At 40.2% G+C, this 14,444-nt stretch overlaps 2 protein-coding genes and 1 pseudogene across 10 annotated transcripts in view; 2 read left to right on the forward strand and 1 right to left on the reverse strand.

Annotated features, from left to right (window-relative positions):
* The window catches only part of RBKS (ribokinase), a 75,683-nt gene extending 72,272 nt beyond the window's left edge, over nucleotides 1-3,411 (forward strand). For 4 of the 5 annotated variants that reach the window (XM_030858072.3, XM_030858073.3, XM_070046865.1 and 1 more), the window contains one exon: nucleotides 1,314-3,411. In XM_030858072.3, coding sequence (XP_030713932.2) covers nucleotides 1,314-1,487 — 174 coding nt within the window. In that variant the 3' untranslated portion in view covers nucleotides 1,488-3,411. Of the gene's footprint in view, nucleotides 1-1,310 lie in introns of all 5 variants that reach the window. The other variant, XM_060309518.1, reaches the window with a different exon arrangement.
* The window catches only part of MRPL33 (mitochondrial ribosomal protein L33), a 64,542-nt gene extending 52,469 nt beyond the window's left edge, over nucleotides 1-12,073 (reverse strand). For 4 of the 5 annotated variants that reach the window (XR_011377902.1, XM_030858082.2, XM_030858085.2 and 1 more), the window contains exons 1-4: nucleotides 11,990-12,073; nucleotides 11,114-11,132; nucleotides 8,766-8,872; nucleotides 2,877-2,955 (exon numbers count right to left, since the gene is read on the reverse strand). Coding sequence is in view for 4 of the 5 variants with exons in the window: in XM_030858082.2 (XP_030713942.1) it covers nucleotides 2,877-2,955; nucleotides 8,766-8,872; nucleotides 11,114-11,132; nucleotides 11,990-12,011 (227 nt within the window). In the remaining variant the exon portion in view is untranslated. Of the gene's footprint in view, nucleotides 1-2,876; nucleotides 2,956-3,106; nucleotides 3,414-8,765; nucleotides 8,873-11,113; nucleotides 11,133-11,989 lie in introns of those variants that run through there. The other variant, XM_030858086.2, reaches the window with a different exon arrangement.
* Nucleotides 12,074-13,711: 1,638 nt separating this feature from the next.
* LOC115854189 (cAMP-regulated phosphoprotein 19 pseudogene) lies at nucleotides 13,712-14,225 on the forward strand (annotated as a pseudogene).
* The last annotated feature ends 219 nt before the right edge of the window (nucleotides 14,226-14,444 follow it).

Raw genomic sequence — 14,444 nt, forward strand, 5'->3', positions numbered from 1 at the left:
TGATTTTTCAAGTGAAATTGTATCACATTTATTTTAAATACATTTGTTGGATGAACACATGACTAGGTACTGCCCTACCTGAAGGCAGAGGTCAACAGACTTTCTTTGGTATTTTCTATTTCCATGGGTCCCTATATGGCCTTCACCAACTTGGGCCTTTGGAGATTCAGGGGAAATGGAACTAAGCCTTATATGACCCTACATTTAGTTTGAAAATAACATCTGAATGGCTCTCACCACGTTCTGCATGAATTTTTAATGGAGAAACAGCTAATTCTAGGGCTATGGCAGAGAATATACAAGATGAGCCTGGAGCATCTTACAATGTCAGAAAATAAGAAAGTGCTCAAAAAATAAAATGATGGGAGTATGTCAAAGGGACACAAGTACCAACTGAAAGAACTCCCAACTGCCAAAGCTGGAACAATTTGAGCAACAAAATAAATAATGTAGTGCTGGATTATAGCCTAAGGAATAAAATAAATATCCCTGAGTTCATACTTATATAAGTGAGCAGCTGAATAAATAAATGAGGGAGAAGAAACAAATCTCCCATAGAGATTTCCAATTTATGGAGATACTCCATAAATGGAATTACTCCACCCTCAGGGAGGTAGAGCATAACTCTCCACCCCTTAAGTGTGGACTATACTCAGTGATTTGCTTCCAAAGAGCAAGTATAAAAAGAGAAAGTAACTTTACAATGGTGAAACCTGGCCAAGACTACCTTAGCCAAGTGCTCAAGATTAACATCATCAGTGTAAGTCATGTTGACAGTATGTACCCTTGATACGACATGATGAGAATGACACTTCACCTTTGTGGTCTTCTTCCCCAAAACCGTAAACACAGTTTAATCATGAGAAAAACAGACAAATCCCAATTGAGGTACATTCTACAAAATACTCAACCAGTCCTCAAAACTATCAAGGTCATCAAAAACAAAGAATGTCTAAAAAACTGTCACAGCCTACAGCAGTCGAAGGAGATATGACAACTAAATGTAATCCAGGTATCCTGGATGAGATCTTGGAACAGAAAATACACATTAAGCAAAACTAGTGAAATCTGAATAAAGTATGTAATTCAGTTAATATGATAATGCTATTATTTCGTTAGTGGTGACAAATGTACCATAATAATATGTTTACAGAACTAGATGTGGGGTATATGGAAATTCTCTACTATCCTTGTACCTTTTCTGTGCATCTAAAACTATTTTAAAATAAAAAGTGTACTTAAATATTTTGAAAATACAGTATGGGCAACAGATGGCTACATGCTTATCTCTACAACTGTGCTTTTCATTACAGGGCGCTGGTGATAGTTTTGTGGGAGCGCTGGCCTTCTACCTGGCTTACTACCCTAATCTGTCCTTGGAAGAAATGCTCAAGAGATCCAATTTCATCGCAGCAGTCAGTGTCCAGGCTATAGGAACACAGTCATCTTATCCATACAAAAAAGACCTGCCCCTTGATCTGTTTTGATTGCTATTAAGTCCAAAATAAATATGCCTGGAAATAAAGTATACTTGGGGATGGCCACTCTTAACTAGCAACTTACTATGTCACCTTCTCCTTTCTTTGCAAATACTATATTCATTTATTAAGTCATCCTCAAGCCTTCATTTATTTCTTTATGATGATGATTTCTTTGCTTTTCATGCAAAAGTCAACTAGACAGAATTAAGGATTCCACAACGAAGACATGTACAAACAATACCACTATTCAGGAACCAGCAAACTCTACTGCCAACACATCATGATACTGTAATGTAACACCATACAGCAGAGGTTGCATACAACGTGTCTAGAGTCAGCAGAGAATGTTAAATAAGCGAAGGGGGCATACGAATTGGGCCACTCAAGCAGTTCCTAAGAGGGGCAGCTGACATTCAGCTTTGCCTTTAGTGTTGTCAAAGCTTCTGGTTTTGCAAGGGAAGCCAGAAGTTTGGATGTTTATTGAAATCTTTCAACATTTAGGTATCAGCAACTGATTTTAATTGTAAATACCACCTGTGGGCTGCTTTCAGCCCATGTGCTGAATAGACAAGTCATTTGCTAAGCCAGATTCTAAGTTTTTTGAAAAAAAAGGTGATTCATGCATGTCACAGACCCTTTACACTGGGCTTAGGTAGGATCAGGTGAAAGATTTTTCTTGTAACCCAAGACCACAATGTGGAGTTTCAATCTAAAAACAGCCAAGATCTCACCTAGTACTGCTTTGAATTAGAGCTTTAACAAAAGATGCCAGAAAAATAGCTGATTGACTATAATGCCACAAGCCTCTAAGATTCAACAACTGTCTAATTTTATTTCCAGAGAGCTGCGCTCACATTTCCTCAGGAGATAGATTGGGCCACAGGGAGGAACACCTGTTATTTTGGAACAACATTGGTTTCTTACTGCTTGTGGTCACGGTGAACACTTTATCCTTCTCCCCTATAAATGCAGTAGGATACGTACCAGCAGAGCTCAAAATGTGAGCTGATCCTTACCTTCAGCCAGAAATTTGACAAGTAAAGGAGAAAATGGGCAATTTTGAAAATCTGTAGTAAACAATAGCTCGAGTGGGAAAGTGTACAGATCTGGGTAGGGCAGGAGTCCTTATCTGATAGGGATTTCCAAGCTGTGTGGTACCACTGCCCCAGAAGCCCTAGCCATTAGCTTTATGGAAATACACTATAGCGCCTCTTATTTAAAAAAAAAAATCTAGGAGTTAAAGCAGTCCAGAGCTGTCCTAGAAAATCCTAGATACTACTTTGGAGACATGAGTTTGAGAATATGGACCAATGGCATTTTTCTAACTATATAAGCACAAATCAAAAATAGCAGTTCTCTTGGTTTCTTCTGTGTTACAGCTGGCTCCCTTCTTACCATTCCTGCTCACCGCGGCCATCTCTGTTATTGCATGGGAGTTCTTTCAAGATCACTCTGGACTGTGACTCTGCCTTTTCTGTGAAGTACAAGAAAGAACAGACTGGAAACTCTTGCACAAATCTCACTATGGAAAATTTTCTTTTCTTATATGAAACAATGGTTATTTTTTAGGAATGGAGTTTTTAAAATTTCAAATAGTGGGGGAAAACACCACTAAGAGACAATAGTACAGGCTATTTTAATATTTTTATTAAGGGCTATAAAAATATCCAGAAAGATAAATAAATGTGATGCAATGATATATGTCCTAATATGAAGAACTTTCTTTCACTGCATTGTTTTCCTTCACAATGGCCTTCAAATCACAGGAGGCAGTGATTCCATGCCATTTCCTCTTCTTTCATTACACGCTGCAGAATTTCTGAATCAGTATCCCGCCCTCAGTCTTCTCATTTATAAATCAAATTCATTTTCAATCCATTGTTTAGAGGGAGCGTATTTTTTTCTGTTCCACAAAGAGGACTTTTTTTTTCACTGAAGGAGGAGAAAAAAGGATTGTAGCAGAAAACTAAAAAGTATCGTCACCATTTTTTAATAAAAATACATATCAGACCATGAGCCCTCGCTTCTTTTTCTTTCCTTTGTCATGAGGATGGAGCTGACTTGCTAACTCAGTTCCTCAATCCCAGAGATCAGAGAAGACTGGAGAAAATGGTAAGGAAAACAAGGGAAGGTGCACCAGCCAATCAGTGGCATCCTTGGTACCCCACAAGGTCACATTTCAACCAATGTGAAATAATCAAATTTTAAAAAAATTACAAGCAAAAAAATGAAAAACAACGTCTTCACCCAGCTAATGTCCACTCTTGTAGGAGGTGAAGCAAGAGCTAGACTCCAGAAAAAGGGCAGTAAAAACTGAGCAGACCACAGAAGAAAAGGAAGCCTGGCTGAAAGAGTAAATACACATTAAACCTTGTACTTTCCAGAAATGGTTTCATATACCCAAATATAAATTTTCAAGTTTGGTAATAGATTTAACATCATAACCCAAATCTTATTATTTTAAACATCATAACAGAGTACAGTTCTCTGAAACACCCAAAACAAAAATGCTAACTGCCTGGATGAAAGATTAGAGACTAGATGCTAGGCAATAAGGTTTTCATAGTTCCTGTAATGCCCTATTATAGCACTCCATTAACATCACATATCTCTCCCTCCCCCGCCCCCCCCACACACCACCTGAATTCTTCTTTGCCAAAAAAACCAAAAACAGTGCATCCAGGAAGATCCAGGAACTCAAAAGACTAAGACACAACAGCAACTCACCTGTCCCTACCACATAGAGATTTTAGCTTTGTTTTTTTGTTATTCTTCTGTATCAATATGGATACCCTGTATATGAGATTCCCAAACTGTCTATGATTAAGAATTAGCTAGAGAGCTTATTTAAATACACTCCTACTTCTTACCTCCACCTCTACCCTAATTCTGGTTCTGTAGAACTAGAGGGGGACTGAAGTCTGTATTTTTTAAAAACCCCCAGATGATTCTGATGGGCAGCTGAAATTAATAACCATTAACCAGTCAACAGAATTTTATCTATAAAGTTAATTTAAAATACATATTTTATTACTTTGTATATAGGGATATTTTTAATATACTTCAAATCATCTAATATTAAACATAAGTAGAACTCATGCTCCTTCAAAGTCCAAGGAAGACTACAAAGCATTATAAGACAGTAGTAAAGAACCCAAACAGCTTCCTACCAGACAATGTTATTCATTGCAAGAAATATTTCCCCCATGTTTTTCTACATGGAACTAAAAAATGGATAAAAAAAAGAATCTGTCTCATGGATAACCAGTCAGGAGATTATTTAAATGACCTTGAACAGAAATAACTGATGAATATTAGTAAAGCAAGGCTTTATTCATAAAAATTTTGACTTACTTCCTGCATTCCTTCCCTTAATTCAAAGAATAAATATTTAAGTTCACAGAACTGTGCTAGGCAAAGTGGAATTTATGAAAGCGTAAAAGTCCCTGATTTAATAGCAGTGTATCATGAGGTGCCTGTATGGATGTCCAGGAAGCCCCACAGGAACCTAAAGATCAAAGGGGACTGGAATGGTGAGGGAAACGCCTCACAGAGAGGGTCAGGTTTAGCCTCTGAAGCAGCAGCATCTGGATGAGCTAAAACAGGAAAGGGCATATAGTGTAGAGAAATGGTGATAGGAGGTAAGAATGACAGTGTTGACCACAGGGGAAGGTCTTGATTTAAAAAAAAAAAAGAAAACAGACTAATTTGGCTCCATGTAATAGAAAAAATATGGGGCCTGGAGTCAAAAAGATTGGGTTCAAACCTTGGTGCCACCATTTATCTACTGGGAGTCCTTGGGCAAATTTCTCAAAATACTCTTCCTTCAGTTTTCTTCCCTATGAGAGGGATAACTCCATCTCCCTCACAGGTTGCCAGACAGCAAACACTCAGTATGTGTTAGATGAGTTGAAATGACACACTGCTATCCACAATCATAAACATAAATTAATTTTCTGTCAAAATATTTGCTGCTTAATTCACAGAAGAATGAATCTGTCAAGTTCTTCCCCTACACCTAACCTAAATCTATTCTGCTTCAGTTAAAGTCTATATTGTCTTGTTTAGTCATCCAAGGAATTAAAACTGACAAGTTTTCATTTTCTTTATAATAAACCTTCATATATTTAACAAAGTTTAATAAGCTTATGCCTCAACCTTTAATCCTTCCTCCTTGGAAATTTGCATCTAGTTTCATATGAGGAAAAGGAGTTTGAAAGGACTTAGGCTGGTTCTAGCCATAGAGTATACCATAAAGTACTCAAATAATTGGGAATTTTTCCATGTTTCCTTGCCTGATTTCCTTCATAAAGCAGACAAGCAAAACATTACCCTTAAACTAACCATTTATTCACTGCAGTAAAATATGCTGGGAGAAATGCCAAGCTATTTGGTACCCTGGGCAATGGGGCAGGCCGCAAGGCAAATATCATGCAAGTGTCCATGGCATTCAGTGAGTGGGCAGGAAGCCAAGTGCTCTGCTATCCCAGAACATTCTCTTCTTCAGAAGAGACAAAGTTGTGCTGTCATGGCTCCGACCATTCCTTATCAGAAAAGCTCTAATCATCTGTTTGAAATTTATATATGAATCTTTTCTTCCACTTTCAACTTACAGTCAGAACTGTTTATGGCTCTATCCTTTCCCAGTCTCAAAACTTAAAATCAGTCTGACAAATAGTAAGTTCCTAACACCTCCATACTAACAGTGAAAATTCCAATACATTTTCACACTTAAAATATCAGAGAAGGTTATTCAATCAACATTTATTAATGTTGTATAAGTTCCTAAAAAACGCTATAATGGAGCTAAAATGCTAGAAAAACAACTACTTTATTGTAAAGTTCATCACTTTGGGTTTTCACCAGCTGATACAAAGAAATCAGAGGGAGAAAACCACCACACCCATCCAATATCACATTGCTATGGTCTGAATGTTTGCATTCCCCCAAATTTACGTCGAAATCCTAACCTCCAGAGATGATGGTATTAGGAGTTAGGGCCTTTGGGAGGTGCTTTGGTCATGAGGGTGGAGCCTTCATGAATGCGATTCATTCTCTTATAAAAGAGACTCCAGAGCTTGCCTGCCCCTCCACCATGTGAGAACACAGCAAGAAGAACCCCTTCCTATGAACTAGAAGAGGGCCCTCGCCAGAAAGTGACCATGCTGGCACCTTGATCTCGGACGTCCCAGGTCCCAGAACTCTGAGAAAGAAAGATCTGCTGTTTATGAGTCACCCAGTCTGTGGTACTTTGTTATATCAACCCAGACTAAAACATATACCTTATCATTCTAATAATTTTTCCACCATGAGATGTCATCCTGAAATTCAGACTCCTAATTATCAGGTACAAACCTAGAATCCCCTTTTTATTATAATAAAGAATGACCAGAAATTTTAACACCAAAAGAACAGCAGGAAATTTTATTTCTGTTAAAGAATGGAATTTATACCAATTTTAGGCTGACAACTGGGCTTCTCAGAGCCTTTTTTAAATGCCTCCTTACATTGGTACAGCCCTCATTTTTTTTTTAAGGTGGTATTATTTTTGTTTTTCTTAGACATTGACAAATACAGCATAATGAACAGTGGCTGTGAGACCTTCCGTACAAACTCTGAAAGCAGCTAGTAAGGTAGCTGTCAGCCAGATTCGCATTAATGCCCAACCACAGTTCATGCACCAGTAAGTGAGTTTTAGCCTCCTATGAAATCTCTCGATAACAGGTCCATACGTAGAGTGATTCCGGGCCTAGACTTGAAGTCAGACAGTCCTGAGTTCAAATTTGTATTCTGTCACATATTTTAGCTGTGTGTCCTTGATTAAGATCCTTGGTACCAGATTCCTAACCTATAAAATGGGGTTCAGATTGCCTGGAGAGTATGGGTGCTTATGTTACTATGCATTCACATATCTGAAGACCTGAAGACTTGTGTAGGTAAACAAAGAAGACAGAATTTTCCATTTGGTCTGGTTATTCACAAGCACTAGTTTGTTTCCTTTCTCTCAAGAATCACTGTCTTTTGTTGCCTATATTGTCCTTTTGTTGTTGTTGAGTTTCAAGTGGGAAAGTAAATTCGGTCCCATTGCTCCATCTTGGCCACAAGTGAGTCGATCAGGTCTTGTTCTTAGTTAAAGAAAAAGTTGATTATGACATTAAGTGCCTATCTTTCATTATATAATGGATTAATTTGGAGAAATAAGATTCTAGCACCAATTTCAACTCTGATCACCAACCAGGTGTCTCACAATTCAACTCAACTCTGACACTATCCTCCTGGAGATAGTAACTCAGGAACAGCCAGATGGAAGTGACGCATAGGGCAAGGTACAGGGAAGGGGAGTGAAGCTTCCGTGCCCTCTCTGAACATGCCAGTCTCCCAGAATCGCCACGTGATTACCAACCCAGAAGCTCCGGTACTGCCATTATTAACAAGCAATTATAAAGGGGCTGTTTCGAAGCAAAGGCACAAAAATGAGATGAATGGCCTGCAGTTTTGTTTGCTAGTTAATTTTGCATAAATTGGCTCATGAAATCCAAAAACAGGATAGGCTACCACCAACAGTAATCGGGGTGCTGACCCTTTTTATCTGGACTTTGGAACATTTGTCTCTTTCAGACAAATGTTTCTATCCACTAAGGCCATTTAAAGTTATCACTTACTATGGCATTTTAGCAGATGGTAAAACAGAAAATGAAATTTCCTACCCTCCTGCTCTAATATATAGACAGCATACTCTTTAACTCGAATCTGGACCTAATTACTTGCCACTGTTGGGCAGATGACCCTAGCAGAACATTCCCTCCCTTTTTCAAGACACTCTTCTCTGTTTCCAGAACAATATCCCCTATTCTATTTACATGGCTGCTTTCTCACCTTCAAATCTTTGGTTAACCATCTCCTACTGGATAGACTTTCCCTGAACTATCCTATCTAAAGGATAAAGGTAGGATCCACCTCCCCCCAACTTCATCCTGTATCTCAGCATCCTGCTTGTTTCTCTCATAGCACTTAGCATAATTTGTCATTTTTCCTTTCTCTCCCTTCCAAAACCAGACTGTAAGTGCCAATACCACAGGTACTGAGTCTATCTTGTGTCTTCGTATATCCCAGCACCTGGGATACTAACTAGCACCACGGTAAACTTTCAATATGTACTTGGAATGAATGCTATAGTGACAAAGGGGCCACAAAACTGCCGAAGATGTTCAGCATCAATCTGAACAGGGCATCAGGCCTTGAAAGCATTTGAATTTATTATGGAGCAACTTCTCTGAATCTTACCTACTGGATCATAATGCAAGAGAGTCAGTTTCTCCCGCAGTCGGCTTCTCTTAGTGTTGAAGGAAAAACCTGTTCCAGCTTGGCTCAACATTTTCACCAGAATTGTTCTAAGATTTAAAAGCAAATTGTTACAAGCTGAGGAAACAGAATAAAATCAGTCATGGGGGGATGGCACATTTTGAGAACCCTATACAGCAGTATTACTTGTGAGACATCACTTAAGCCTTAAATTCAGTTCTAAGACAGCCTATTTTTCCATAAATGACAGCTTGAATGGTTCTAATTCCCAAGATTTGTTCCATTACGCAGGGTACCTTGGTAATGACCTAACCAAAGCAACAAGAACAATCAAACCACACTGTGGGAATAGACTCAGACACCCACCTTTTAGAAAGAGCAGAAGTCAGGAGTGGGAAAAATACGCAAGTACTGGTAACCCTAGCTGGCCAGGCAGGAAGATGGCTGTCTCAGAAGAGCCCTATCTTCCATGGATGAGTAATAAGAGTAAAATCAGGAAAGGACAGAAAAAAGTATTGGAACTTTTACATTGACAATGTGCAAAACCTTGTTCCCCTTTATATTTTGTTTAAGTTGTTTAAGTTCTAGTCATCCAAAGCACTAAAGTTCATGTTTTGCCTCACTGGACCTTTTAATACCTCATACTATTTGTTACTCTTGCACGTGTCTTGTCTCCCTATGTAGATCATGCTATTTGATTTCTCATCTAAGTCCAAAAAAGAATTTGAAGCATTCAAATATACAATATATCTAAGATATATTACACATCTTTGCATTCCTTTCAATGTACAGCACAGTGCCTCATACTAAGAGGGATAGAATATCTGTTGATTAAGACAGACAATAATTAGTCATTCATTCAAAAAGATTCAACAAATATTAAGTGCTTACTCTGTGGAAAGCACTATAGGAAATGCAAAGCCCTGTAAGTCCACATCTGCACCTTGGAGAACTACCAGTAATAGTATGGAAGGTGGGCCTCCCTGGTGGCACAGTGGTTGAGAGTCCGCCTGCTGATGCAGGGGACACAGGTTCGTGCCCTGGTCTGGGAGGATCCCACATGCCACGGAGCGGCTAGGCCCGTGAGCCATGGCCACTGAGCCTGCGCGTCCGGAGCCTGTGCTCCGCAACAGAAGAGGCCACAACAGTGAGAGGCCTGCGTACCGCAAAAAAAAAAGAAAAAAAAAATAGTACACAAGGTCTGTAAGGCAAGACATACATGACAAATGGCACAAGGATTCAAAGAACATGACAGGCAGGGAGCATCTCTAAAGAAACTGAAGGCATGGGAGATTCCTACAGAACCTGAAGGTGGGAAATAAATAACTGGACTGTGGGAAAAGCTATATTAATCAATAAAAAATGTTGAGGGTAAAACACTAACATACATGTGTTTCATTAAGTTTAATCCAAAAAACCTAGTTTTAAGGATTTGTGATGTGTCTTGGGTTGTAAACAAAGGCTGCTTTAGAATTTTTCTATTTTTAACACAGAAAATCTTACTTTGGTTATTGTCTACAAAATTTATTTTGAAATACCAGTTTGGTATTTATAGTCTCTCTGGTACAGCATGAAAACTTTAGCCTTTGCTATTTTTGAAATGCTTATACCATGAAGGCAAAGGATTACAAAACTCAATAAAACAGGCTCTGTCGATTAATCAAATCACAGCTTGTTCTGCTCGACTCCTGTAGTGGGCTCCAGACAAACGTCCCTTGGTCCTCAATTTGAGGAAACAGAATTACAGTGGTAGTCCAAAGAGAGCACGGGGACCCTGATGATTTGTTTAGGAACAAGACAGCAAGAGCAACTTTTTTTTTTTTTTTTTTGCTGTGTTGGGTCTTCGTTTCTGTGCGAGGGCTTTCTCTAATTGTGGCGAGCGGGGGCGACTCTTCATCGCGGTGCGCAGGCCTCTCACTATCGTGGCCTCTCTTGTTGTGGAGCACAGGCTCCAGACGTGCAGGCTCAGTAGTTGTGGCTCACGGGCCTAGTTGCTCCGCGGCATGTGGGATCCTCCCAGACCAGGGTTCGAACCCGTCTCCGGCATTAGCAGGCAGATTCTTAACCACTGCGCCACCAGGGAAGCCCAAGAGCAACTCTTAGTAAATTATTTGAATGTTCACTTAAGTAGGTCAGTTGGGAAGGAGGGAAAATATTTTTTGAAATAGTTCATAGGGCCAAAATAATTCATCAAGTAACTAATCCTCAAATCAACTTTTAGAAAATTGAAGCCATATGCTTAATTTCACATAAGGATTCATTGGCAGCAGTGGGACTGATGAATCTAACATAAACAAGTGAAGTTTAAAAAGAGAAAAACTTTTACTTACTTTGACTTGGCCTTGGCAACTTTTTTTGTAGGGAGGAAAGAGAAAAGAAAAATAACGATATATTATCTTGCTTATGCAAAGCTCATATAATGTCAGGATAATCAAAATTATTTAAATCATGAAGTAGGCCATAAATTGTCACTCAAGTCACTACTCCCTAGCTATTAGGGATCCCGTTAGGATTTTATAGAAGGTTTTTAAAAATCCAATCAGACCACCACAGTTCTGGATGTAATGCTATGCAGTCTCTTTTCAGTTGGACTGGTTACCTTTTAAATCTTCCTAAACTAAGATCTGCTCCACTTGCTCCTCTTCTAAGGTGCAAACACTTGCACTAGAACAAGCCTCTTGTTTGATAAGTTAACCTTTCCAAACTCCAACAACCATCACATCAGGTGGAGAAGTGAAACTAACTCTAACCGGGAAGTCAGCCTGGTGCATGGAAGAACGCTGTCTTGGGAGCCAGAGGGCTTCTTTCCCAGCCCAGCTGTATGACCTAGAGACAATCACTGCTCCTCATCTTTAGAGTTCTAAACGACTGAACTAGAGGTTTTCCCCAGTTAGCACGTCCGGAGATTCTGCTGACACACCGCTACAGAGGGCGGGGGAAAGCGCCCCACTCCTGACGGGCTGACCCTACAGTCCGAACGAACCGCAACTGATCCTGAACCAGCGCCGCAGACCCCCGAGACCCCCTAGCCCCGCAGTGAGCGCGGCGCGGGGTCATGCCGGGCGCCGTAGTCCTGAAGGCCTGGGAAGTCGCAGCGGCAGCTTCCCGACCGGCGCGCGCACCCCACCCCGCAACGTCCCGGGGCCCGCCTGTCACGGCCTCCCGCCCCCGCTGCACGCCCTGCCACCGCCTCCAGCCCCACTTACAAGTGACCGCGGACAGGAACATGGCGACAGCAGCCTCGAAAGCAGGTCCAAATTCCCTCAACAAATAACTGCTTCCGGGGCACAGGCCTGTTCCGGAAGAGGATTCCGGAAGTGCTCCGAAGCCACGCCCCCTGTTTAAATCTCAGGGCTGAGCCCGCCTCTCTCCTGTGTTCTTTACACTACAGGTGTCTCTTTCGTGGTCCTGGGGTGTGGAGTCCCCTCCCCTTTTGGAGAGGGTCTTTGTTATCGCTCAGGGTTCGCGCCCCAGACCCTGACTCCTACTTCTGGGTCAGAGTTAGGTGCATGTTTCATAAATAATCGCAGCCGCCTACATTAAAGCCACAGGAACTCCCTATGTTCCTCAGCCGCTTCGGGCTGTCGGGCTCCCGCGTCATTTCCTTAAATTTGTTGCCTTCTTTTGCCTCCTCTGGCCCATCTCCATCTCCACCTAGTTAACATCTACTCTCAGTCCCTCCAGAATTGAGAACTCCACCTGAATATCCCTATTCCTTAATTATATGTTGGATTTCTAGGAGGGCAGGGCCCTGTGCATCTTGTTAACTGCTGTATCTAAGCATCTGCGTGGCAATAGGGACCTAATAGCTGAGATTGGGAGCGCTGACATAACTTGCTTAATGTCACAAAACTAGTAAACGGCAGAGTCAGAATTTGAACCCAGCTTTTGTCTGACTGCAAAGACTCATGCCTTTCCCTCTAGACATTGGGACCTAACCACTTTGCCATCTTCCAATCTTCACCTCTCTGCAAGGAAACACCGCTCCTTCAGCACCAGGTACTTCAGCAGAAACCTCATTTCCCAATAATCAGGACTTAAGGATTTTTTTTCCAATCTGTGATTTTACCTATATATTAAATTTTACAAACATGTGAAAGATTTATTCTCATGGATCATCCTCACTGCAAGTAATAAAATTATTAAGAGAAAATGTAGGTCTCCAATACAATACAACACAATTTTTAAAATTAGGACTGTCCTTGCCCTTAGTACCTCTGATGTTTTTTGTTTTCCCCATAACTTAATTCCAGCAACTGAGCACCCTCTAGGTGCCCAAACCCTTCCTTACCTTGTGCAGTTCAGCTGCTGACAAACAAGAGCTTCAGGTGTTCAAGAAGGTAAGGTTTCTTATTTAGGAAATTCCTTTTGGGGATCTATAAGAAAGGAACACAGGACTGGAAGCCAAGGGACGTGAATTCTAGTGTTTGTTCTGTCGCTTAGAAAGTCATTTCAACTCTTCAGACCTCAGTTTCGGGCCCAGTGTGGGCACTGGATCAGTGATTCTCATTCCTGAAGGTATATCAGTCATCTAGGGTCCTTTAAAAGACCTGGATGCCAGAGGAGAGGCCCAGAGGCTGTACAGTATTTCTTCCCCCTCCCCAATTTTCTATGAAGCATTTCAAATATATCAAAAAGTAGAAAGGATAGTATAATGAACAAACTATATACCCAATTCAACAAATGTTAAGATTCTGCTATGTATATTGATGTCTATGGAATTTTTTAAAAATATGCATATGTATATGCATATATATATGGTTAGGGTTTTTGGCTAAGCTGTGTAAATGCAAATTGGAGACATAACCTTTCACTCCTAAATATTTAAGTATGTATCTCTCAAGAATAAGATCATTATAACTACAATAGTGTTTTTATTCCTTAAAAAATTAATAGTTTGCGGGAGAAGCTGGGTAAGAGGGAGCAGTATGTTCGCGGAAGTCCCCGAGGACTTCCAGCCTCTGCAGAGGAGAAGAAGGAAATGGAAGACAAAGTGACTAGTGCAGAGAAAGCTGAAGAAGCAAAATTAAAAGCAAGATACCCTCATCTGGGACAAAAGCCTGGAGGTTCAGATTTTTTAAGGAAAGTTTGCAGAAAGGGCAAAATATTTTGATTCTGGGGATTACAACATGGCTAAAGCAAAAATGAAGAACAAGCTACTTCCTACTGCAGCCCCAGATCAGACAGAGGTCACTGGTGACCACATTCCCACTCCACAGGACCTTCCTCAACGGAAACCATCTCTTATTGCTAGCAAGCTGGCTGGCTAATTAAAAGAGCTGAACTGCATGAATCTTCTAATTCCCATTATTTCTCCTTAATATGTTACTTCTCTGCTTTTTATTTCCTTTCACTCACTAAGTCATTTGAGAATTATGGCTTTGCAGGTAGTGGTAGTGTGTATGTAAGGGAATATACATGTGTAGAGTTTTGATTAGTTTAACAGTGCACTGATAAAAAGAACATGTTAGAGCAACATAATCTACTTGAAAATAATTGTATATATTACCTAACTCCTAGTGTAGGGCTGGTTCCAACAAGTAACAAGCAAGTTTTACAATTTTAATGCTTTGGCTTTCTTTAATTCATCTTAATTATAGCTTTGTATGTTACTCTTATTTAATATAGCCTCTATTGTATTGATTTCCTCTGCATTTTCCT

The sequence above is a fragment of the Globicephala melas genome, chromosome 12 (genome assembly GCF_963455315.2).
Source record: "Globicephala melas chromosome 12, mGloMel1.2, whole genome shotgun sequence".
NCBI lineage: Eukaryota > Metazoa > Chordata > Mammalia > Artiodactyla > Delphinidae > Globicephala > Globicephala melas.